The sequence below is a fragment of the Diadema antillarum genome, unplaced genomic scaffold, assembly GCF_040938485.1.
Source record: "Diadema antillarum isolate AM-2024a unplaced genomic scaffold, OU_Dant_1.0 seq00000821_RagTag, whole genome shotgun sequence".
Classification (NCBI taxonomy): domain Eukaryota; kingdom Metazoa; phylum Echinodermata; class Echinoidea; order Diadematoida; family Diadematidae; genus Diadema; species Diadema antillarum.
Window position 1 is genome coordinate 2,322,813 of NW_027271698.1, and position 27,956 is coordinate 2,350,768.

Genomic DNA, 27,956 nt, shown 5'->3' on the forward strand with positions numbered 1-27,956 from the left:
AAATAAGCAAAACGTCACAATGCCTGCTATTGTACTTATAAGATAACAAATGACCTTTTTGAGGTTTCTTGAACACGATTATATGTTTGTTGAACACCATCTATTATGCAAGTTTGTGTAGAATTGTCAATGGCAGTTGAGTTGCAGGTCGTAGAAGAGTTAATAAATGAGAACAGATGAGTAGGTGTGGCCTAGATGGTGAGTCACTCAAGCGAGAAAAAGCATTGTGCGGCTGGGTGTTCCAAGGATTAGGCCCATCCATTGGTTTACCATCGATTGCCTCAAAACTATGTCACTCACTTGCATGTTAATTCCCGTGCGCAAGCGCCCGAAAACAACAACGATACAGCGAGAGTAATAAGCGAGTATACTCAGTAGTTTAATACCACACCGCCGCCGCGCTTTCACCAAAGAGATTGGCTTTCCAATACTACCGCTTGCTTCAGCGTCAATCAACCTCCACTAAAGAGTGGTGGTGACACAGTTTAGCATAGCTCCTTTATTCTATGGTGGCTTTCCATTTCGAAAGATTCGTGAACCGGTATCTTTTAATCATCACAGAATGTCGACTTGGTGTTTACTTCTCACTGTTCTCATACTGAATTTATATGGTAAGTAATAACTACTATACCACTGTTTGTGCTCGCCCGTTTACACTATATACTATAATGTGTTTACGTATAATCCAACATACGTTTGGTTCGCTAGTCATTTTGGATCTATTCTGCCCTAGGTCGGCATTGGATCCTTCCCTGCGTTTAGAATATCAGCTAAAATCAGGCGAACACGACGGTACTACAATCAACCAGCTTCATATACAAGAGATACTGCGCTTTACAACAAACGATTATACACACGCATGAATAACACATTGCTAATATCGACGTACTCAATGAATGATTAAAATGCAGACGATATATCAATGCACATAATATTATGATCAGACGCCAAGCTAAGTATCGCGCGTCATTTCTCTGTCAAAATCATCGCTTAATACTCGCTCGCTCCTCATCACAACCATCTTCTGAAGTCTCTCGAAGCACAGATCTAATGGTGATTTTCTGTATTATGTTCCCAATCCTTCTTCGTGCAAATATGCTCAACAGTAATTCAAGAGTCTCCTTAAAAATCATATATTTCAGTATATTCCTCGTTTGTTTGTCTTCTTTTGTCAACTCTACACGTATTTCGATTTTTCATTAATGTGATGTTTGTGTCTACATGACGTATGTTGTGTTACAGCGCTTTCTGCCTAGTGGTGTAGGTATGGCGCCACAGAGCTATACTAGTATTTTACCTTGACCTTTATCCGAGATTCTGGAAGAATACTGTTGTCTTCTTCTTGTCGATAGTCTAGCTGCTTCCTTCAACCTTATAGATTCTTGCAGCTGTCAAATCGAGCTTCCAGTTCTTCCTCATCTGGTCTAATATCATTCTTTCTTCTCTCATCCTTTCTTTCCCTTTCCTTTTCTTGCTGAGTATAATGTTTAATCTAGCCGTTTACTTGGCTCTCGTCTGTGATCTCCGAATAGACCAATTCAAGGGGCTTCAAGTATTCCTAACAAAAGATAATTAATGCACTGACATAGCAACGCACCCGGCTAATTGCGTAACCCATTGAAAAGTGTTTAATATACTTTTGGACCCCCCCCCCCCCCCCAACCCGGTTATGGCCTCACAAAGTTACAGCGCTCCTGAAGTCAGATTCATCTACATTGTATATTCCCCTCTACACATTGTATATGGGGAACTGAAACGTTGGCTTGCCCATCTCGGTCGAGCCTGGTCTGATAAGTAATCACTGAAATGCATTTGGAAACGTTCTCTGGCAGAGAATTCCGATCATTTTATCATTCGCTGGATGAAAGTTTCCGGTCTTTGCTAGGTATTGCATCTGTTTTGACGAGAGTACTCTTTGAAGGGATTGTGTTGTGAAGTTGAACGTGACACAAAAGCAGCAAACACATTGATTCAAAGAATGATCCAGGAATCCATTCAGAGGATAAGCTAAAATATCAGTGGTAAAGTGACTAGCAATCAAAACATTTCTGAGCACCAGGGATGGGCATTCTTTTATGCTAAATCATACCTTCCAACTAATGAAAGCGATCAATGGCAGCTAACCGCTTCTGGTTGAGTAATATTTTTTTTTTATCACTTCCTCTTTAATAATCAATATCCAAGGTTGTATTGTGTGTTTGTGTTTGCTTAACTTTTCCATATACGGCTGTTGTACTCTAGGCTGCATTTTAACAGGGAAGTGAGACAAAAGTAGTTCCATGGTATCAGCATTTCTTATGAATATGCACATTTATTATGATGATCGCAGTGTGCAGATTTTAGGACTTCAATTTGTTAAATGTACGGGTAGAAAAAAAATGCATGTTCGCACATTACATGCACAACGTTTTCATTTCCGTTAAGCCTAGCTGTGAATCATAACTTGTTGTTCAATTTTTGGTTATTGCACAGAGTTTGTAGTAATTAAAGACCATTGCTAGTCCTCCTATAATTGATATTCCTCTTTCTGATTGGTCAAAGGTCTGTGTGTTTCAATAAGAACCGAGACACCGTTTTACCTTCTCCAGCAATACTGCTGTGTTTGGGTATATAACCCAAAGAGATCATACGGTATGATTTCAAAACGAAAGGAGACATACAGAATCAACAGCGAGACAACATTGGGAAGGGAATTCTAAGACTTTGAATCAGGAAATCAAATACCGTGCCGTCCCTCTGTCGTCTCAAAATATATAAAGACGTCATATATTTACACAGGGGGTGAGACCTCCCTGTCTCACCTCCCTGATTTACACGCACGAGGAGTTAACAAGAAGACAAGGAAGATTTGAGTGGCGTGAGAACGTTTCATCCAATATCGCACCGATTTTCATGATAGCATTTAAATCCAAAATTAAAGACCACACTGATTGACGAAATTGAATGAGGTTACCTGAAGGAAAGCCTGAAATCACAAGTGTTATACAATGTACTTCCACTACAGACATGTTTCGAGGAATGACTCATGAACTTGGGAAAAAAAAACAACACGGCGAGTTTTCTGGTAAAGCATCCTCCGAGACTGTAAGCCAGGTCGGAGTTAGCTCATTACATTGGTACACTTATATTTACGATTGACCTTTCCGGGTTTTTTTTTTTCTATCAGTCGGTTAGGGGTACTTCACTCGTTTTCAGAGCGACATGATGCATATAATTCATCAATCCTGCTCAAACAAAGAATGAAGTTGCGTAGACAGATGACCAGAATGATCCGTCAACTAACGTTTGGGAGAGCATCCATTTTATTATTTTGCATTGAATGTATTAACAATCTATTTCCATTGATATTGCCAAATACAACTTTTTCTGCCAGGTGGATGTGCTGGCAAGCAGCATAAGAATTCCATGAATAATCATTTCATCACAGATGCTTATCACAGTAAATCTAAAAACCATGTACGAATAACATTTTTTCTGCTTATGCGCTAAGCGGAACTGCTAACTGGTTTGTAGGACGTTGACTGTTCACATTCAAGAAAAAGCAGTCTGTCGGTTTGACAACTACATGCGCACTTCTGCGCCGGTGATTGTGATGAGTCCAGGGGGGTGTTTCATAAAGCTGCTCGTAAAGTTACGAACAACTTACGAGCGACTGGTGATCAGTTCTTGTGCTGAATTATGGAAATTCTGATAAGTATAGCACATCAGAACTGATCACCAGTCGCTCGTAAGTTGTTCGTAACTTTACGAACAGCTTTATGAAACAGGGCCCTGGGCCCCGTTGCTAGAAACTTTGCGTTTAAACGCAACTTGCAACTGATTGTCACTGGCCAATCAAAATCATTGTTGCATGCATGTCTTCTTAATAGGGCAGACCCTGAGCCAATCAGAATGGTTGTTTCAAAATTAGCAATTATTTGCAATTGATTGCAACTTTCTTGCAATGGGGCCCAGATTCGTCCCGCATGCAGTCCTAATTGTATGACACTGACCCTGCTGTCAAACAATTATTTTGATCTTCATCTAATGATACTAATTAACGCTTCTCATTTTGCTTAGGTCATTTATGACTTTTTTTGTTTATCAATAAGACAATTCAGATGTTTGGAATAAAGAGTCTGCTGCCACAGCCCACAGCAATCATGAAGAAGAAGTAATGTGTTTAATGACTAAATAAGTCATGGTCTAACGATGATGAACTTGCATTGATCTTTTTTTCCAATCCATCATTCTCTATTGCTCCAGGAATGATAATACGTTGAACTTGGGACCCGGATGGGGAAGAGAAACAGAGAGACAAAACAATGAAATATATTCTTTCTCTCTTTCTTTTCTTCGCTGTTTAAACAGCGTGTTCATTGAAGTCTGAAGATGATATTCTGTTCAAGTTGAATAGATCGGAGTGCTGATAGACCTGCTGAAAAAAGAAAAAAAAACTGTACAGAAAATGAAAATGGACTCTTATTCGTTGCACATCAAAAGAGAAGAATGTGTTCTTCAGAAAGAATTCTTAAGTATTTACGCCAATACGCTTGCCGAATACGCCCTGGCGAATACGCACAAAAAAAAAAAAAAAAAAAAATGGTGTCTTTACAAATATATGATTACAATACGGTAGAGCTCCGTACCTGGCACTGTAGAGAACAGAGACATCTTTTTTATAGTTTGTATTCATGCGACAGACACTAATATCCCGGTGTATGCACTGTCCCGCGTATTCTTGAATTGGAAAAGGAAGAAATAGCAAGCCAAATATGTGTGCCGCAAGCAGGTTAACTTCCTGAAAGTCGTTCACGCTGTAAAGCTTCCGCGTTTTAAACTTTCATATCGATGTACTAGGTGTTTCAAAAAACATTTCCCACTTTTGATTCTTAATAATTCATAAACTATATATCAGATAACACTGTCATTAATATGAGTGATAGCTGAATACTGTACAATTTGGTTGAAGGTGGTTTAAATATGAAAGCATAAATCAGTTTCATGAAATCCATGATTAATTTCACAGTTAGGTTCCAGATTTTGCTCTATTTTCAACCCTCTGTACAAAATTTCACTTTGCACAGGGGTCAATGGGTGTGTATGGGAGTGTGTGGTTAACACCCTGACAATGGTCCTGAACAATGGCCAGGGTTTGAATGCTTCATTATTTATTCATGAGAAATTCCACTGTCACAACTAGTCTTTATTCAGGCTCTGGCAGTATCTGTGTAAAGTCAAACACCTGCCGATACTGTCTTTGAGTCGCGACAGTCCTCTCCCTACTTCTGAAAAACAAAATTACAATGAATATCTTCTGTCCTATCATAAACATGGTGACAGGAAGCAAAGAAAATCAATTAGAGTATACACTCTTGTGTATATGGAGCCTTAAACAAATCTACTGTGAAACAAATCGCCCCAATGATAAATGCTGCTGAACTCTTTACCAACAATGATCTCTTTTTATCGAAAAAGCGAAAATTTGTCAGACTATTTAATTAGTATACATAGACAGTTGTATAAAAATGAGGAACTTTTCAGATCATTTATGCTTAATTATATCCCAAATTTAGTGATGTGTGAAGCAAAATTTGACAATGATTGCCAGCTGGAATGAAATGTGGTGTTTGCAAGCACATGGAAACATGTGCTTACTTTTTCCATGTGCATGCATTTTACCCTTTACCGTGCATGAATTCAGACTAGCAGTGCCCAGGGCAATCAACATGAATTATTGATTAAGCATTCATGTGCCAGGGAGTGCAAGACTGATGCCCAGTCAACAGGTGGTTCAGGCATGTCCATTGTTCAGGGCCATTGTCAGCACACACTCACATACACATCATTGGTTTCTGTGTAAAGATCATTTTTGTACAGAGGGTTAAAATTTGACCAAAATCTGAAACCTTACTTCAAAATCAATCTTAGATTTAATGAAACTGATTTATGCTTTCACATTCAAATTACCTTCAACAAAATTGTACACTATTCAGCTATTACTCATATCAATGACAGTTTTATCGGATGAACAGTTTCAGAATTATTAATGATCAAAAGTGGGAAATGTTTTTTGAAACACCTAGTAGTTGCTGGTAACTTTTTAAGACAATTGTCACGGAAAAGGAAGTAAACTTCCAGACTGAGATTAAAAACCAGTGTACTAGTCATTCATATCTAAAGCAAGCATTATTCTGGAAGTGAAACTAAATATTATTATATTGTGGTATAGTGGGCCTATGAATTTTTGTTGGATGATTGTGAACGTTGACAGGAAATGATTTTATTTTTCTGCTTTCTCTTCCTCAAGAATCCATACAGTATTGATGAAATTAACTCTCAAATTAAGGAGATTGACTCGCAAATATCCAAACCAGTCGATATAGGTAGCAATTTTGGCGGTTGTCGTTTAGGCCTACAAGGCAATAACATCAATAGGATCATTGAATTTCATGGTTTCAACTAATGATTGATTTCTCCTGGTAGATGATAAAATACAGTAACACCGATCTCCTGGTCTTGTGATTCAAGGAAGATGAGGACAGTTTCTGTCGTAGAATAATGGAACACATTTCAGTGCAGTATTATATGGCGCATCACAATGCAGGATATATCAGTGTTATGTACAGATCACTTGTCCAGAACACCAGCGATCTTGTGGCGGCGTTATCAACCATGAATAAGAGGCCAGTCTACTTGTTTTTTTTTTTTTGTTTTTTTTTTGTTTTTTTTTCATTCTCTCTGAAAGTACTGGAGAAAAACAAAAGTTGAAAAGGTTTCGATTCCACTTCAGTACAGTTGTATTTCTTTTAACAACCTCTCAATGGTATGTACAGTGTATGTGTGATAGTCACTGATAGGCATATAAAGCATATTGTGGAAGTATGTTTTGATGTGTAAAAATACCGATTTTAGGAGATTGGGGAAGAGAGATGTACCAATACCTGATTGAAGAAAGACACATTATAGAGAGAAAATTCATACAAATTAGTGTTAGCTATACGAAAAGTGAGTCGTTTTCTTTAATGGTGCATAGCCTTAAGCCCGCCGCACACTACACGATTTTGCCCCGATTCACCGGTCTTAAGACCTTAAGACTAGAAGTGTGACGTCACAGTCTTGCCATTTTCTAGTCGTACGACTGGGTCTTAGCGCCAGTCGTAGAGATTTGACATGTTGAATTTCTACGACCAGTCGTGAGCTTTCAGCCATTCACAATGCAGCAAAATGCAAGCACAAGCAGTGCGCACTGCGCGCGCTTTACAGTCGGGTCGTATAGTGTGCGGTGTCTGGTCGTACGACTGGTCTTAAGACCCAGCTTGGCTTAAGACTTTAAGACCAGTCTGATCGTGTAGTGTGCGGTGGCCTTTACTCTACAAAGCTACAGCAATGTATATGTACATGTGCAATACATATAATTTCTATATATACATGTACCTTATCAACTGTGGAAGAGTAAGTGGAATATAAAAATAGTAATAATGGTAATAATAGTAATAATAATAATAATAATAATAATAATACAGTAATAGTAAGTGGAGTATGTGGAATTGTAATTATTAGTCATGAGAAATAAGTAGGGATATTGTAGGGATAGGGCTGGGGTCAGCTATTTTCCACTTATTGATACATATTTCGACATTTTTTATACAATGGAAAATTGACTATGAGCATGTGGTAACCTGAATTATTATCAAGGATCAACCACCTTTATGTATATAGTTAATATAGTTTGCGTATGTGTTTTCTGCGCTTAAAAATGAACGATTTGTAGTGTGCATGAATAGTTTACTAGTACTCAACTCTGCCAGTCATTTCTCCCCTTGTTAATCAAAGAAATTTCTTTATGGTTATCAGACTTTAGAAAATAGTTCTCCAGCAAATATTCATGAAAATCAATTTATTTATTCGGACAGAAATAGAGCAGTTTTACAATAATCAATTCAAATGCCCCAATAGTTTCAATTAAATCTTATGGTATTATACTGAAAACAATAGCTTTTAACAGTATAAAATGCGCAAACTCATAGTGAATAAAGCAACTCCCGGCTCATCGAGTGTCTTTGATATGTTTACCAATACATACTGCATGATAAGGCAAAATTCGGCTGACTGATGAAGCCGCAAAGTGCAGCCAACCCGGAAATCTTTGTAGGCAGACGTGACGTATAGTCGTTACCCGTGGAAACAGAGCAACAGTTCATTAATATTTAAGAGTGCTGGCAAGAATAATCGGCAAGCTGTTGTCGTTTTTTCCCCCATACAGATCTGTAGGTTCAGACAGATATACAATGTGTGGTATATGCCACTGAAAAGGTTGAATTCCCCACATAATGTTCGGTATAATGGTAGCATTATTATCCCATGCAGGTGGGAATGACAGGACGGGGAGGCTAGAGGTCAGATAGTATATACAAATTCATTGACTGCTAAATGTGCAGCAAGATATATACAGATATAGAACAGTATAGTTGCGTGTGTGTATAGAATCTATACTCTGTTATCTACAGTTCTATGATATTATCATGTTAAACTACAAAATGTATATAATAATGACGAGGTATACTTGCATTATTATATTTGCTTACATAATAATACACTCGCTCAGTCCCACATACCCGCACATTATTATGAAATTGTGTGTATGTGTGTATACATGTATGTGTTCAAACCTTGTATAATTGTATTATGCTTGTGCATTCTGAATATAGGTGCACAATTTATCATGATCACTGTTTAATACATTATTTGTGCGTGTGATACCAAAATTAATGTAGTCAGCTTAGTATTCAAATTTACGAGTGATTTATATAAAAACTCTGCGTCCAAAACAGCGCCACAGAATCTTCTCCATCTTGGCAAACAGTAAATTTTCCTTGTTTCCCTTTCTCTATCTTTCCTTCACTGGATGTCAGAAATAATTAGTCTAATTGATGCTGCTGTTGGTGATTATTGAAGCCAAAAGCATTAGACTGGACTAAACGTAATTATTGAGGCACAATAATTTATTTACTTTTCAAAAAAAAAAAAAAACGTTTTGGACACGACCGTGATGTGTGTTTGTCCGGCCGTTTTACCTTGACCCACTAAGATCCTTAGAACGCCCGTTTGCTGAATGCGAGGTGCCGTGAATTACTGCCATGTAGAAGCGACGTTTTTGTTCGTGACGATTTGGAGATAATGAGATGCCTTCTGGATACAAGTCTTTCATGGATTCTTTGACAGCAGTCCACTGATTTTGGATCTGTGGTCAAGGACTCTCGTATTAATTAAGGATGGTTATTCTCTCTCTGTCACACACACACACACTGACACACTGACACACATACAGAGAGTGAAGAGCTCAGAAAGTCACGTAAGGACACTGATTACAGTTATCATTGATATTACACGTGAATCGTCTCAATAAACTCCGGGGGGGGGGGGGTAGGGAGAAGGGGGAAGGGTGGTTATGACTTTTATTTTTCTTTCATTTCCCCCACTGGGATATTTATTATACTACATCAAAAATATATTTATCTAAACACATAATACATCATAATATTTCAAACAAAGCACTTTGAAAAACAGGCAATGAAATATCGTGACTCAGACCATCATATCATAATATATCAAGAGAACAGGTGTCTAAACAGACTCCATTTTTTCTGAAACACTAGCAGCTTATGATTACTTCTTACAATAAATTTTTCCTTCTCATAATATTCCCTTATGCTATCTTAACATAAACTAAAACGAGGAATTATTCCTTTTATGTTGCAAGCATACATTTCATATCTCACAAGCACAGTAATACAATTCAATGCCGAATTGTTAATACCCCAAAAATAAATAATTTATTTTCCGTCCTGAATGTTATTTCCAACCCTGCATTAACATTTATTCATTCTCTAACTTCAACGGACAATCTATAATCAACATTGACACTCACTCAAAAAATATATTGTAGTTTCAACGTACGCATTACAAAACAGACATTTTTTTCTATTAATCATATGACTCTTTATGGTCACAGGGTTTCATCTATCTCTGGACTGACTCTAAAAAAAAACCACCAACAACAAAAGGCGTGGTACAGGATTTCTGGAGTGGTTGCATGTCCACTAGACAGGACAATTGTCGTTCAGGTGATATGGTTTTTGAAACTAGTTTGCCTTTGATTGCTTTGATTACAAGACACATGTATACACACATACACACACTGTGACACACACGCACTGACACACACACACACACACACATGCATACATACACACACATACACTCACCCACTATAGACCGGCTAATTGACGTACACCATGTAGTTTTTCAAACCTTAGGTCTGTAGGTATGCAGACCTTCATAACAGTAAGTTATTCCTTACAATCAGATATCTTGCCCGATATACCAACAGCTAACTCATGTACACAAAATAATGCATACACTATATAGTAAACTTTCCTTTTAGAGAGAAACATGTCTCGAGGAGTGATAGGCCTACTACATTCATGTTTAAAGATCACATTTACAAAATACAGTAGATATAAATCAAGCGAACTCAAAGTGAACACATTTTTTAAAGGGTCTGTCTTACTGAAGGAGACATTGCCTGCGACTAATCAGTCTCCGCGAAACGTACAACTCGAAAGACAACAAATGGCTTGATAGCACTCCTATTGTGCTCTCACCAAGAAGGCAACTCCACGGCCATTTCAGAGACGTTTCCATGAAATCAATTCGTCCGGTGTCGGACGATAGAGACGTCTCCGCGACGTCTCCGCAATGTCCTCACTTAAGCTGCCAATGGGTCTCCGCAAAGTCACGGAGACCCCTCGCAAATAAAATTAGTCTCTGCGACTCGGCGGCGACTAAGAAGACGTGGACAGGACGTCAAGGAGACGTGTCTGCGACCAGCTGTGGAGACTGCAAAGAGTGCGGGGAAAAAAATCAAACATGTTTGATTTTCCCGCGACTCCCAGTGTGCTATAGATTCCAGAAGACGTCGTGGAGACGTCTCCGCGACCATACGGAGACTCGATTTGCCACGAGATCGCCAACTGTATAGTCTCTAGACCAATGAGATACCCACTTTTAATATCGTGTAAGCATGTGAAATTTGAAATGGTCTCATGTTAAGGAAAATAATTATGGTACCGATCTCTCTAAGATAAAACAAATTAGACAAATCTCAGTGGTAACACTTTAAAAAAATCCAATTTGGCTTTTACTTTGCTCTGCATTTTTTTTTTTTGTTCTATAATCCCTCTAGGAGGAGCTGTTAGTGCAGATGAGTATTATGGAAAGCTGATCGGGAGCTTTACCCGACGTGGCGATCGGCAGGAAGAACACCACAACGTAGAAGGATCGGTCTACGCCGTCGATGACGACACGCTCCAGATAGTCGGTTTCAGCTACGACGGCCTTGGTCCGGGTAATTCCATAAATCAAAGTTGAAGTTCACTAATTGATCATGCTACTCTTGTTGATACAAGAAAAAAAAATGATTCAGGTAAAACGTCAGTAGGAATACTTATAGGACAGAACGTCAGGTGTTTACTAAATTGCCTTCTTCTCGTAAAATTAGAAATACCGAACCGTAAGACGGAAAGTTTTCCCTACCAAAGATAATGTGACGGCAAAATATGTTTGTTTTTTCTTTCTTTTACAGTCTAACTACACAGTGTCATGATGATATAATTCGACCAACTGGGTAAAATATCTCTAAAACGCAATGACGATGTAAAACCAATTTGATTGAGTTTGGTGAAATATTCGATAATTATATATAACATACTTATTTAAGTTTGCAGTGAACCAACCCCTTAACAGCGAAGTAGCCGCGGTTACACTGGTAAGATATGGAGATCTTAAACACTATTTTCCCGTGTGAGTGCATCTATTATGCCGACATGAGAAGAAGTGCCCAAATGTGGTTAGATTGACAGTAAAATTATCTCTAAAACAGAAAGATAAAACATCGCCTCAGTAAGCGTTTAGCTGCGTTTCTCTCTGGCTTGAGTTGGTAAACAAATTTGCCTTTTTGACACCATATAGACGCCTTCTTCTACATCGGTACCGAAGGGAATCCATCAGCTAACGGCTTCATCATTCCAAAGGCACGGGGACTGGGGTGAGTATGGAGAGTTCAAGGACCAATTAACAACAAAACTTTTCATTGCTCACCATTGTTTTGACATTGTGTCAAACTGGAGCTATTCGGTTAAAAAAATTCGGATGAAAATTAATTCTACAATCAGTGTAAAACCGGATTTCTCAAACTCAATTTTCTTCCAGACAGCAGTGTTAAGAGCCTTTCCTATATAGAGTTCATTTGACTTTCAGATACTATCATTATTAATAGATCTCATTCTTGTTAGCGACAGCACAATAAGGTGAATACTTTGTGTGTGTGTGTGTGTGTGTGTGTGTGTGTGTGTTGGGGCGGGGGTGGTGCTTACAATAATTTGGACATCATTATCAGGTTAGTCAGCAAAAATTGCCCATTTTTTAAGCCACCAACGCAGTGTCAATAACTCACCTTTGTGTATTTATTGTATATTCGGATAAACAACTGAAGAAACGCCACATACTTAGGTATAACCAATGTAGTAATCATTCTTTATGCGAAGACTTATAACATATTTAAAGGTGAGCTGAATTTGTTAACAATTTCCCAAACGCAACATACAACTAGTTTTGCTTCTGCAAAATCCAATGGGATTTACAAAAAAAAAAAAGAACTTCACTTAAGTGGTCCTCAAAATATTTGCATGCACATACAAATGCTGGGACGCGTATAATGTAGTCTACACGTGCGTGCAATCTCCATTCATTTCCCATAACTAACATTTCAACGTATTCTATTGTGATTCCCGCTGCATAAAGAAACGAGAAACTAGGAAGCTACAACAATGTGGATCTTGTTATCCATCTCGACACCAGTGTGGGACCAGCTAGCATCTCCCAGTACAGGTGGATCTCCGTCTGGTGCAGAATGGCCAACGTAAGAGTCCTCCAGAAACCGAAGCCACACAACGAACTAAGAAATCAAAGATGAATAAAACCCGAATACTATGAGGATTGACATAAATTGCATAATATAGAAATAGTTATTATAGTGCAATATATACGTAAAGTTTAAGGAAATTTCAAAAGATCTCAAAAGTTGTGGATTTTAAATCATCAGCACCACAATCGCTGAATAGGAAAACTGCAGTAGTTCGTGACGTCACAGTGCAGCAGTTTATGACGTCACAATAAGGCGTAGATAAGGAGAGGGGTTTGTAGAGAATTGTTCTAGTATAATGAAAGAACACTTGGCCTATACCTCTTTCGAAAGGAAGGAAGATGATATTACACTCCTTATATAAGTAACACGTGGAAGAAACATGTACTTGTCTTAAAAAAAAAGAAAACTAATTTTTTTTTTTTGTGAAACTGTTTGTAGGCCTACATTTCCATTGCATCGTTGTTTGTCTGTGACGTCACAAATTGTCATGTAGTTTTCTCAGTGAGCGATGGCGGCACCACAACCTTATTAATAGTTCTTGAACGGATTGCCCGATTTTCGTCAAATTTCACAGACGTAAATTTGATATTTTTGCATTTTTCGACAGTATTTTTTCATTCTCTGTAACAAAAAGTACGTGCGTATAGTCTTTCCAGCAAAGAAAATTTGAAAGCGCTGGTTAATATCAATGGTTTAAAATGTTGGCTGAATGACACCAAATGGTTATCCTCCAATGCATTCCTTATGTAAAGTGTGCGATATTTTAATTTTCATGAGTCAGCTACAGATTATGTTGACAGAGTCTATGAGGGTCATTGATATGACTTAGGAGAGAAAGGCAATAATCACATAATTTTCTTACATAACTTGCAATGTGATACGTGCATACAGTAGAAAAAGATAACGAAGAGATGTTCCTTCTTCTGATAGGGAACTCACAACATGACTTTTCTCTATAGGTCTTTACACATCAGCCCGGTACAAATTCCAATATCCCGATTTGTTCGAAATCTCAAATTAGAGCTCTTATTCATTTCCTTTTCTCATCAGCCAGAAAAGAACTATACCCAAAACATTTTTTGATCTACAATATTTCGGTATATAGCGCGCAGTCAAAATGATCGCTCGCAGGATCGATCGCACAATCGCCGACCTGCTGCAGCCGATTGCCGGTCACTCTAGACCTGATCAGATGTATCACACTGAGGGGCGAACGTTTGCAAACGCAGCGAATTCTAGGGGATTTTACTATTTTAGGTTTCGCCAGGGTTCGTTGACAGTTGCAATCAAATTCATAAAGGGGGTATTTACTGAGCTACGAATGTTTGCTAGCGTAGTGAATTCTAGGGAATTTCAAGGTTTGTTATATAACAGTTGCAATCAAATTCGTTAACAGTTCTCCTTGTCGTAAATGTTCGAAATTTCTTCGCGACAAGAAAAACTATCAAGACAATGAAAACTGTTTGCGAATTTTATCATAGCTGTTAACGATTTAGATTGCAACTGTTTACGAACCCTGACGAAACCTGAAATTCGCTAAAATGAGCTAAGTTCGCAAACATTCGTCGCTCAGTGAGATACCCCTTTAAAAGGGAATTCACATTATCAAATGACGAGCTATTGCGCCAAATCATTCCGCTATTTATAAATTTCCAGAAATTCTCTTGATAGGATCTTCCGAATTAGCCCGTTTTATTCAAATTCACATTATCAAATAAAAAACGGTTGATTTTCCGAATCAGAAATAGCACGCTGTTTCGGAACATCGGGCTTATGTGAAAAGGTCTAATGAGCCGTCTACATCGTTTCCAAATTCAAGGCGAACTTTGCAGACGTGTTCATCGATAACAGCTTCACGGCTCCTGGCGAGTACTCGCTTGGTCCCCTTGGCTTTTCTCCCCGGGTTCACGGTGTAAGAGCTTCCGATGTCATCATCGTTAATTCCAAGCAGATCCGCTTCGAGGGGCTCCACTATGACGGGAACGGTCCTGGTACGTACGTAGGCTCCCGAAACGATATATAAGGTATACCTGGGTCCTGGTATCTTATGAAGAGTTAAAATTGATTATATAGTTGATTTTAACTGTGAGTCTATGGCAGCCTGTGCGGTAAGGAAATTTAGAATTGATTTTATCTTTTGATAAAACGGGGCCCTGACCTCATGTAGGATGAAGAAAAATGCTTTTGAAGAGATAAATTAAAATTAATGTGTAGATCTAAAATGATATTGTATGAGGTGGTGATTATCGTCTTAACCACTCTCAAATGTAGGTTTGCATGTAATACTAGTGTACATCAAAGCCAAACATGATTCCAAGTAGTATATTTTATTGGGAATTTTCCATTTACATTAAATATATATTTATATGTGTGAATGTGTGTGTTTATTAATGAAGAGCTAGCTTTCAAAAGGCGCTAAATCAACCATTTGTCAATGGATTTAGCGCCTTCTGGAAGCAAGCTTTGTTTATATATAATACGGGAATCCAGTACAATAAACCAGTAGGACTTGAAAATACTTCAGTACAACGAAAATCGTATCTTTTATTTGAAATTTGACGCGAAATTCACTCGTCTGTTTGATTTCAGGGGGGCATTTCATGAAGCGTTGTGTCAGATATTTCGTCTGACAAAATGTTAAAAGCTACTGAAATCCTTGCATCTGATTGGTTGAGAGCAAATTTGTCCGACAAGTTGTCGGACAAAAATGTTTCATGAAATGCCCCCCTGATTATGCTCATACGGTCGACTAGGAGATAATTTGGTAGCTTTTCGCTTCTCATTCTCCGTTAAAACTCATTGTAGCATCCATTGAAAAAAACTTCAAAGACATGTCTACTAGTAAATAAGATTTGATTGATGCGTAGATGTCATGGTCATTTAATCATAGCTTCATTGTAAAAGTGTTTTCAAACCTACTGCGGATCAAAACATCCTATGATACTGCACTGGCGTAGCCAGGGGGGGGGGGGGCGATGGGGGCGGTCGCCCCCCCCCCCCCCCCTAAGATTTGGACCGGGGATTTGGGAGGCGGAAAAAAAAAATGCGTGTATACTGTATGCATGCGCATGAAGCGGATCTCCTTTGCAACCTTTCATCAAATAAGATATTTTTTTTTAAATATTTCACTCAAAGTGTGCACCAGATCGTTGAATTTCAATTCAAAATATGCAAAATCTCTCGTGCTTGGGAGGGGGTATCCCCCTCCCAAACCCTCCCCCTCTGTGCCTCTTTCCCTAGCTAAGTACACTTTTTAGATTTACAAAAAATTCTGAATAATTCTGGGTGCAGAAGACTTATATTCCGAAAACTGAAGGTTCCCTCATGTATAAGGGGAATTTCCCTTTTAATCGACCCTTTCCTCCCTCAGCCCACCCCCCCATCAGTTTGTGTGTGTGTGTGTGTGTGTGTGTGTGTGATTTCCCAAATGTTGCTTCCATCAAATATGCGTTTGCGAGATATCTCAATTTGAACCTTAAAAAGATAAAAGCTCCATCGGAAGGGAAGGGTGGAGATAATACTCGCCCACGCCTTCTCCCTGCTCGCCCCCCCCCCCCCCCCGCCATGCAAAGAAGTAGACTGTGGCTATACCCAGATCGCTTTATTTCAATTCTAAAAACGCAAAAGCTCCGCGAGCGGGAGGGGGAATCCCCCTTCCCCTAAGCTCTACCTCACTAGACTTTATACATACGCACAGATGGTGCACATTCGGAATAAGAGCTAAATTCCGTGATTTTAACACTTCGATGAAAAAGTATTGCACCAAAAATTTGCACCAGATCGCTGAATTTCAGGTCTGAAAACGCAAAATCACCTTCGTGTGGGAGGGGATATGCCCCTATCTACACCCTCGTGTGCATGCTTTTTCTGTTTGATTGCTGAACAGACAGCGTTCATGATATTCAGTGTAAGAATATACAAGAAGACTAGTGTATTTAAATTATACCATTTTATAGGCAAATTGTTCAATAATAATCTACACTAAAATATACTGCAACCTTATTAAACAAGTGGGACTGTTTCAACTCGTTAAAACACGCAAAAACATGCATCAAATTGCACCATTTGCAACATCAAAATGCAAAAAGTTCTTACCGTGGGAGGGGGGACACCCCCCTCCCACACCCTCCCCTACCCCCTCGTTCGCTCCACTCGCTTGGGTTCAGTCGCGTTCATGATATTCAGTGAAAAGAATTTATACAAGAAGTGTATTGGAATTATACCATTTTATAGGCAAATTGGTCAATAATAATCTACACTAAAATATACTTGTACTGCTACCTTCAACAAGTGGGACTGTTTCACGTCAATAAAATGCGCAAAAACATGCTTCAAATTGCACCATTTGCAAAATCAAAATGCAAAAAGTTCTTACCGTGGGAGGGGGGACACCCCCCTCCCACACCCTCCCCTCCCCCCTCGCTCGCTCCGCTCGCTCGGGTTCAGTCGCGTTCATGATATTCAGTGAACAGAATTAATACAAGAAGTGTATTGGAATTATATCATTTTATATAGGCAAATTGTTCAATAATAATCTACACTCAAATATACTGTTACCTTAAACAAATGGGACTGTTTCACGTCAATAAAACGCGCAAAAACATGCATCAAATTGCACCATTTGCAAAATCAAAATGCAAAAAGTTCTTACCGTGGGAGGGGGACACCCCCCTCCCACACCCTCCCCTCCCCCCTCGCTCGCTCCGCTCGCTCGGGCTCAGTCGCGTTCATGATATTCAGTGAACAGAATTAATACAAGAAGTGTATTGGAATTATACCATTTTATAGGCAAATTGGTCAATAATAATCTACACTAAAATATACTGCTACCTTAAACAAATGGGACTGTTTCACGTCGATAAAACGCGCAAAAACATGCATCAAATTGCACCATTTGCAACATCAAAATGCAAAAAAGTTCTTATACCGTGGGAGGGGGACACCCCCTCCCACACCCTCCCCTCCCCCTCGCTCGCTCCACTCGCTTGGGTTCAGTCGCGTTCATGATATTCAGTGAAAAGAATTAATACAAGAAGTGTATCTAAATTATATCATTTTATATAGGCAAATTGTTCAATAATAATCTACACTCAAATATACTGTTACCTTAAACAAATGGGACTGTTTCACGTCGATAAAACGCGCAAAAACATGCATCAAATTGCACCATTTGCAACATCAGAATGCAAAAAGTTCTTACCGTGGGAGGGGGGACACCCCCCTCCCACGCCCTCCCCTATACCCACACGCTCGCTCCGCTCGCTCGGGTTCAGTCGCGTTCATAATATTCAGTAAAAAGAATTGATACAAGAAGTGTATCTAAATTATACCATTTTATAGGCAAATTGTTCAATAATAATCGACATCAAAATAAACTGCTACCATAAACAAGTGGGACTGTTTCACGTCGATAAAACGCGCAAAAACATGCATCAAATTGCACCATTTGCAACATCAAAATGCAAAAAGTTCTTACTGTGGGAGGGGGGACACCCCCCTCCCACACCCTCCCCTACCCCCTCGCTCGCTCCGCTCGCCCGGGCTCAGTCGCGTTCATGATATTCAGTGAAAAGAATTAATACAAGAAGTGTATCTAAATTATATCATTTTATAGGCAAATTGTTCAATGATAATCTACATCAAAATAAACTGCTACCATAAACAAGTGGGACTGTTTCACGTCGATAAAACGCGCAAAAACATGCATCAAATTGCACCATTTACAACATCCAAATGCAAAAAGTTCTTACCGTGGGAGGGGGGACACCCCCCTCCCACACCCTCCCCCCCCCCCCCCTCGCTCGCTCCGCTCGCTCGGGCTCGGTCGCTTCGCTCCCTCGCAGACTAACCGCCCCCCTAAGATGAAATCCTGGCTACGCCGTTGTGATACTGTTACATAGTGATCATAACATAAGACAAAAGAGTCGTGGTCGTGATGTTGCAATTATACATAGCCCTTTAGATGATAGGTTACATAGCCCTTTAGATGATAGGTTACAGCTCGTTATTCCGAAGGCTCTTTATTCCTAAGATTCGTTATTCCGAAGGTTCATTGTTCCGAATTTCATTTTCGGATTAACCAATCTTCGGACTAACGAACCTTCGGAATAACACCACAAATTTTCGGATTAACGAACTTTTTCATTTTCGGTGTAACGAACCTGTAGGTATAGGGAATTTGCGTGTTTCGGATTAACGACCCTTCGGAATAACGAACCTTCGGAATAGCGAACCTTCGGAATAACGAACAGCACCCTAGATGATAATATGCTAACATTCAGAAAATCTATTCCTACTCCACAGCAATCCCTGTAAGTGCTTGGACATTATTCGTAATTCCATCATCACTTAAATGTCTTTACAATAAATGTAGATAAATAAATGCAGTGTTCCCCATAGGGGCTTGTCACCTTCTGGATCTAATACCTACGAGCATCTGTCCTTTGAGTCACACGAGAAGAATTTAGCCGTATATATCATCTCATTCTCTCCTTGTCTCAGACGCGTACTTCTGGACGGACACCAGGGAGAGTCCAACATCATCTGGCACACGAGTACCACAACTTGGAGAAAGGTGAGCATGAACGTCTCGATCTCTTGCCAGTACGACCGTGCCTTATTAAGAGAACTGTTATTTTGGGATTAAACCTGTTCTCTTTCCTCTGTTGGTAGCTTTGCCCGTTTTTCTTTCAGTTTACCATCCACTCCAGTTTGTTGACATTTTGTCCAAATGCTGTCATTGTAGTCTTCGAAATTTGAGGGGCTTTTTTGAATTAGTTTTGTCCTTAACCATGCTTGAATCTTATACTCTTCTGTAAAAATAATTATACGATATTTGATATCAATCAAAGAAAAAGTCCATCTTCATAGACATGTGAATTGAGTGAATGCCGCAATATTGCTTGAACACATTTTTGAGAGTTTGAGTAAAATCGGACAATCCGTTCCAAAGTTATGAGTTTTTTTAAGTTTCTGCTCAGTCAATGCTGGATGAGAAGACTACTACAGCTTGAGATACCACATGTGTACAACGATATAAAAAATATAAAGAAAATCAGCATATTTTCACTTTTCTCGCATAATAAAAAAAATCTTGACTTACCTCTTTCAGAAGGAGGGGGAATAACCGTTTCCCCTTAACATACGTCAGTGACAAGTCTAGAAAATGTGCACTTTATAAAAAAAAACAACAAAAAAAAAAACCCGTGAAATTCTCTTTAGGCCTATATTTTCCTAGTATCGGTACATGCATGTGACATCATACACTGTAGTGATCTTCTCATCCAGCAGTGACTGCGCAGATACATAAAAGCGTTCATAACTTTTGAATGGATTTTGAGATTTTTCCACAAGTTTTTACTGGTGTATTCTTCTAATATTGCTGCATTCGCTCAATCCACATGTACAATGTATGGTGGCGGACTTGTCCTTTAATTTACTTCTAGATCTGTGCCCTGTGTAAAAATTTCTTCCTCCCTCGCTATTACAGCCGAGCAACTAAGCTGCCGAGATACAATGGTGTGACGATTACTGTTCAGCTGCCCGGCTCCCTCACCGTGTTCAACACGAGGAATATCGGTTTGTGGTGCGTACTGGCCAGACAGAATTTCGGTCATCTCAACTTTCCAACAAGTCTGAAGTCGGACGGAGAAATTGTCCCCTTTATTGTTGCCGAAGATTCCGTGGTATGTGTCTTGCCATTTTTTCAAGTTGAACGTTACCTGTCAAACCTCGTATACACCATGCAGTTCAGCTCTTGTTAGCTTTAGAGGGCTCAAAGGCATTATTTACCATTTGCAGATGAAACAAAAACCCAGCATTAGTGCTTCAAAATAGTTCTTGAATGTGAGTTAGGGATAGAAACAACGAATGTGGAAATTTGATTCAGTAAAGTCGATGTTAAGTATTGTTAAATATACAAAATGTGAACAATAGTTATGATAGAAATGTTTCCAGACTAAACCGTCTATAGTTATGGTTTATTGAGAAAAATACAGATATCTATATTGCAGGCTTTGTCACAAAAATCTTATATGATAGATGTTTTGTGGTATAACAGGCCTCCACACATTAAACGTCATATCTTGATTTTCTTTTTTAAATCACTGTTCAAAAAGGTAATCAGGGCCTTTATGAGGTAGGGCTATGTCAAAGCAAGCGGCAAACTATCGGGCTAGCAGCAAACATGTTCATATCTGGTTCAGATGTGCAAGAAGAGCTAGACTTTGTAAGATTGTGTATTGTCTCAAGAACAGGCATTCGACATCTTCGTTATGACGTTTTCTGTTGTTTCAGTCTATAAGTAATATTTTTGTAGCAGTCTCGTGGTGTTGACTGAGTTTTCTTGATATTTGTTGATTCTTGTTCCAAAGTAATTAAAGAGGTATGTCCGTAAATTTGCTCGTAGTCCAGTAATATCCCACCCACTCAGTCACCCTCAGCTACAGGACAAACATAGAGTTACGGAGTTCTGCGAAATAGTTCCATCTTTCAACATCTTGTTCAGTAAGTGGTATATCAAATGTTATTTCCGTGTGACTTAAGGCGACACCATTTTGGCTGAACGGCATAATTATTATCTTTTATCGGCACACTGTTTACCGTCCATCCGTCATAACCTAACATCAGTCCTACACAATGCATTACCAAACACGTGTTTACAATTATTAATAGACTCGAAATCCTTTCTCTTTCTCGTGTAGGAATATGACAATTGCATGGAACTGTCGGACGACAGATTCCAGGTTAGCTGGTCTGTAACTGGGGACGAGGTTACCTTCCGCCTGTCGAGTCGCGAACCGTTTGGTAATTACATGTCCTTTGGTCTCAGCGGCTCGGACTCGGAGACACAGATGGTCGGCTCGGACGTCGCCGTGGCCTGGGTGGACATTGAGACCTCCATGGCAAGAGTCGAAGACTATTATCTCTCTGCCCGAGGACAGGTAACCTTAACACTACGTATATTTAATGCGTGTAATGATTAAAAAATATAGGCCCTATCTTTTTATGCATCGTGGTTGGTCAAAACGCGTCACATGACATGAAACTTTTTTTTTCCACAGTGTGCACACGAGTGCAAAAAGATGAGCAACGAAAAATGATACTGCACGCACGCGCCAGCAACCATGATGTGCATACTGTAGTAATGTAGGTGCACTGCAAACGAAGTTTCTTTGGATATTGCTGAAATATTTCCAAATTCTGATCCGCGATTAGTGCCGATCGGTTACCGACACCGACAAGCTGGCGGCCATTTGCACACCATTTGCAGACAGGTTGCCGAGCGCCTTGGCAAACGATTTGCAATCAAGAACATCCCGATTATACATCGGCGAATATAAGCGGGAAAGTTGTCAAATGATAAGCAGCTTTTCGCGGACTTGGTAAAAGACTGCTAGTGATTGGTTGCTGAATAATGATGATGGTCGTATTGCACTCGGTAGTTTAAGGGCTGATTTCACGGAGTACGTGAACGATTTGTGAAGGAAGGAATTGTAAAATCCAACATTTGGAAAAAAATCTTTTCTCCGAATGTATTCCGACAATGAAGCCGAAAACCATTTTTTACGCAGTTTGTGCGAAGTTCTCACGACGTATAGTTATGCACGAATGTCGTGTGTACCATTGCTTAAGTACAACCAGTTACGAACGCGAAGAACACGCGACGGAAATGTGAACAACGAAAATTTTTCAGTAATCATGGGGAAAATGTTTCCAGGGAGAGTTGATAGCTGTCTTGAGTTAAAGTTTTTCTATTTCCTGTATTTTTCCTGTCTTTCCCTTTCATTTCTCTGTTGCGTGTGTATGTATGCCGACATTTTTTTCTGAGGACCTACTTAACCCCTTCAAGCATATGATTTTTTTTTCAGGTTCCCCCACACATCACCTTAAGATTTAGATATATTTTGGCGGAGTCATTTTAAGTGTATTTTGTGATTTTTTTGTTTCTCTTAGTATACCAAACATTTCGTTCTCTTCAGGTTTTTTAAATTTTGTTACTTCAAAGATGACGTGATTTTTTTCCTTATACAAGACCTTTCTGCGTTATTTGAAAGTCTTTGGCGGAGCGGGGGACATTCCAGACATGCACTAACACTATAGCGTGAACTGGATTATCGAATTGAAATTCCCTGGCATGGAGCCCATGCATGCAGACTAAATTCCAAGTATCAAAACCTATCAAACAGGACTGAAAAGTTATACATGTATCTTTAATTACGTCACTGCAGTGTGTCACTAACACCGGAAGTGGTGCTTGTCCCGATGACGTCACAAACCCAACCACAGGAAGTGATGACGTGACTCTATCTGGTTATCACACGGAGGATGCCATCACACACATTACGTACAGGCGACCACTGAACGCAAGTTAGTACCATCATAACGCTCAGTGTTGTCACTTTCAGTGTGTTTTCAATTCAGGTTGTTTCCATATTTCTCAAAAATAAACATTTACTAAACATGGTGCAAAAACAACATGCATAATATGCACAAAAGGATTTTTTCATCTGTCAAACTAAAAAAAAATATGCAGTAAAAAAAAAATTAACGAAATATATCACTCCTGTATATAAGCATATATATATGTATATATATATGTATATATATATATATACAATATATATACAATAGATATATACAGATATATGTATATATATGCATATATAATATATATACTATATATATATGTATATATATATATATATGTGTATATATATATATACATATATATGTATATATATATATATATATATATATATATATATATATATGATATTTACACGTGTTTAGTTTGGGTGTTTATTCTTTTATGTTTAATGTCCATTTCAACCATAACTTGGAGGCTTCGAGTATGCCTAGCAGTAGATTATAGGTTTATGCACTGACCTACCAATGCACCTCGTTCATTGCATAACTCATTTAGTTCAATCCGATTTAATGATTTTTTTGTTTCTTACTTTGGAACAGCTCAGCTACAGCAGACATTATAAGTTAGTGTTTTAAATCCGAATAGGTCTATTGTGTCTACAATAGGTGATTTATCACTTGGTTTACTCCCACTTCATCCAATGGCCATTTAGTCTCAACAAACATGGTCTAATCCCGTTTCGTCTACAACCAGGTCGTCTAATGACCATTAATACTTCTAAGTCCAGTTACCACTTAAGTTCATTACCAGTTGGTCTACTTTTAGATGGGCTATGCCCATTTCATGTAATACTCACAGTTTATTAGACAAAATGGGAAAAAGTCCAAGGAGAGATAATTGCAATTAGACCATCTGATCATTAGACGAAATGATGATTAGCCAAACGGGGATTTAGATCAAGTGAGAATTGGACCAATTGGGAATTAGACAAAATTGATAGTAGACTACATGAGCTTAGCTGTAGTGGTGTTAAAACGAACTGGGAAGCAGATCATCTGATAGTACACCCAGTGGCAATAAACATCTACAATGCATCTTCCCACATTATTCCTTAATTTTCTTTCTCTGTCCTTATGTTTAGTGATTTATCCACTTATGTATCTGCCCATCCATCTATCCCTGCATGTGTATAATCATGCTCATCTCTCATTTTACCGACGCACTACATACTAGTATGACATTAATGTGCTTTTATAGTTAAGGAAAAATACCAAGTGCTTTTTACTGTTGTCTGAGCAAAGACTTGTTGAGAAACAGGTAATGATAGAGCACAAATTACATTTAAATCAAAATAATGGATTATCATGATATTATTGTTGAATGAAGGCATATGTAATAGAAATTCACCATGTGTATATTACTCCTGGTTTCGTCAACCTTGAGGATTTTGTAATTTATTTGCCACTGAAAATCACAACTTAGTAAAATGATGATTTGATTGATGCATAGTCATGAATGAATGATTGTTCTATTGCGATGTGATATTGACTTATTGTACTATTATTTTAATGTACATTTACTTATATTTTTGCAGCTGATTCATTTGATAAAGCCATTTTGCTAACTGGACCCCAGTATGTAAGCTGGGCCTTGGGACCGGTCAATGATGTCGGACTTGCTACATTCCATGAAGTTTGGGAACAAGGTAAAAATGCACTTTAGATATTCTCTTATGATACTGAAATATTGTTGCAATCATTGTTTCAATATCTTTTCCTTACATGTGTGTATGTTCTTTATCATGGTTGTCAAGCTTTAATCAGTACCATATTATATATACATTAACATGTATGTGTGAACAAATGTTTGAGAGGGTGTGTGAGTGTAGCAGATAAACAGATATCAATGACAGATATTCACCACATATTTCGTCAGTAGGTCCTATAATAAAATGTATTCCCAAAGTGGGACATTCAACATCTATGCTGTTAGATTGAGAAATATCTATTAATGTGTATACTGTACTTATATATTGATCTGTATTTCATTAAAAGAGATTTTTTTCCGACTTGGCTATGGTACACATTGTGTTGATTTATATCATGGTTGGCGATAATAAATGTTCATGAGTTAATGTTATAAATATTGGTCAACTTGCGAAAATGTAAATCATGTACAATACAGTAGTAAAGTGATTTGCTGGTTTCACACACAAATTGTAAAAACTAATGAATTTAGCGTATGTTACTTGGAGAAAAAAAAATACAAATATACCAGTCTATATGTATTTATAAATATACTGGGTATCGTTCGTCAATGAAACTTCTTAGTTGTTGCATCCATATTTTTTTTGTGTGTCCATAAAGGAAACAGACCAATTGATTTCAGTGCCACGGGTTTGACCTGCCCGGCGTTTACGGCGACCACAGACAGCGACGGCGTAGAACCTTTTGTCGTTCCTGAGATCAAGGCGATGGAGAACACGACGTTCCGATGTGACATCGGACAGGCAGGGGGCCGGAGAGGCTACCAAGGAATAACAGGTGTGATTTGTTAGGAATCAATCACACTTACATAAAAAGACTTTAAATTGTCTTTTTTTTTCTGCAGCATTATATTTTGCTACATTTTTTTTTTTTTCATAATGAAAGAGCGCTTAGTTTGATTCATTCAGAAGGCACGGGGAATGATATTGCCCTCAATATATGTCAGAAACAAGTGGAAGAAGTGCTTAGTTTGCACTAAAAAGAAAAAAAATGTGGGAATTCTCTGTATACTATTTTATTGTTGTTCATCTGTGACATCAGGAATGGTTGACTTTACCAATGTATTTTACTGATACTTCCGCATTAACTCAATCTGTATATCATATATATGATTCTATAAGTATATGCATGTATGTATATATATATATATATATATATATATATATATATATAATAATTATGCCTATATTATAATATTATACATACATATATATGTATGTATATTTTGGGTTTCATTTTGCATAAAGTTTAAGGACACGTTGATGAAAAGATATAATATTGATCCTTTAACACAGTCACGGAAAGAGATTGGCACAGATTGAAATATATTTGCAAGCATATGACTCTAGAAGTGAACATCAAGGATACAATGAGAAAAATGTGAAAATAATCTCCTTTCTACTCACATTCTCACAATCTATGATACAATAGATTGCTATGAAATGCTATGTGTTCATACAGTGATAACAGGTCGTCATCTTCTGCAATAGCAAGTGAACAAAAACATTATCTTATTTAAGCATTTTAATATTTTCTGGATTTTATTTGCCAGGTTCTGTTGGATGGGGTATCGCCTGGTACATTGACGGGAACCTCATTCCGGAGATTACAGTGCAGAGGGGCCAGACGTACACCTTCGAAGTGTACGGGGGTAATAACCCCAACCAATCGGCCTCCTATCACCCCTTCTACATCACCACCGATCCTGCAGGGGGTTACGCACAGCTCGGGGAGGCTGCTAGAGGAGTATGTCATTCTCAACTCAAATCAAACTTATACAGATTGTTTAACTTTTTTTTGCATACCTCAGTCTAAAATCATAATCATACATATACAGTGTATATAAAAATCATACCAAGTGATGATAATGTGATTAATACACAAGGACAGTGAATCAAATGGGATCTGTCAGTGTGTTTATTTGCTCCCACTTATTGAACCGTAAATTATATAATGTGCAGCATCAGTTACCACGATTTGGCTGTATGACTTTTAGAAAAGCACAAAAATATTGTGCTTTATTTCTTGCATAATATATTTATATATATATATATATATATCATCTTGTGGTGTTACTACAAACTAGGCAGTGGTTCAGATATGTTTCATATTCTTTTTTTCTTTCAGAATCATGAAATACTGGCGGGACCAGTAGGTGAGTATGTTTGTCTAAATCAATATCAGACCCATAAACATATTTCTGAATACTACAAACTGTGCAACATAATCCTTTAATTTGAGAATGATAGTAGTGACAGGGAGTACTTTGTCCTAACCTAGTCATTTGCTAGTAAGCTGAATGGATTTAATCAAGTGACAAATATGAGCAATGTTATGATCATTCATGATCATATTCAATTTACTGATAAATTTGATGTATCAATGGAATTTTTCTTTCCTCGATGTTCAATGTATATCAGAGGGTTCCTACTGCAGCTATGAAGATACAGCAAGCACTGGAAACCCCGACGATGCAAGCTCGTATAGTGCGTACGTCGACTCGCTGGAACTGATGTGTCCAGAGGGAGACGACGCGCCCGGAACTCTTGTGTGGACACCTGATGACAGCACGCCAGACACTGTTTACTATCAGGTTAGAATCCCCAATCTCCATGGCATAAAATTATTTGATCTTTACTTTTCACTGTGACTTTTGAATTATCCCTGAATTTTCCCCGAATCGGTAAACCTATAATGTAATGATATTGACCTAATCTACATCCTTTTTTTATTTCTCTAGTGCTACACTCACCGCTTCCTGGGATGGAAGATCAATGTGTCGGATGCCACCAAGTGCACGCTCTCTCTTGTCGTCATGGTAATGACTTTGATCATCACTGGACTCACCATGTGA

At 38.4% G+C, this 27,956-nt stretch overlaps 1 protein-coding gene across 1 annotated transcript; it reads left to right on the forward strand.

Moving 5' to 3' along the window:
- Positions 1-509: 509 nt before the first annotated feature.
- On the forward strand, positions 510-27,956 carry LOC139739930 (protein Skeletor, isoforms B/C-like). Its single transcript, XM_071650530.1, has 15 exons — positions 510-611; positions 11,228-11,389; positions 12,013-12,088; positions 12,844-12,961; positions 14,787-14,958; positions 19,469-19,541; positions 20,457-20,652; positions 21,670-21,909; positions 23,197-23,335; positions 24,931-25,041; positions 25,703-25,879; positions 26,655-26,848; positions 27,230-27,257; positions 27,523-27,695; positions 27,843-27,956. The coding sequence occupies exons 1-15, from the start codon at positions 563-565 to the stop codon at positions 27,954-27,956; spliced, it is 2,022 nt and encodes a 673-aa protein (XP_071506631.1). The 5' UTR covers positions 510-562.

Coding starts and splice junctions, on each gene's coding strand:
- LOC139739930 (XM_071650530.1), top strand. CDS start 563: ATGTCGACTTGGTGTTTACTTCTCACTGTTCTCATACTGAATTTATAT. Junction 11,390..12,012: donor CTACGACGGCCTTGGTCCGG/GTAATTCCATAA, acceptor GACACCATATAG/ACGCCTTCTTCTACATCGGT. Junction 14,959..19,468: donor CTATGACGGGAACGGTCCTG/GTACGTACGTAG, acceptor TCCTTGTCTCAG/ACGCGTACTTCTGGACGGAC.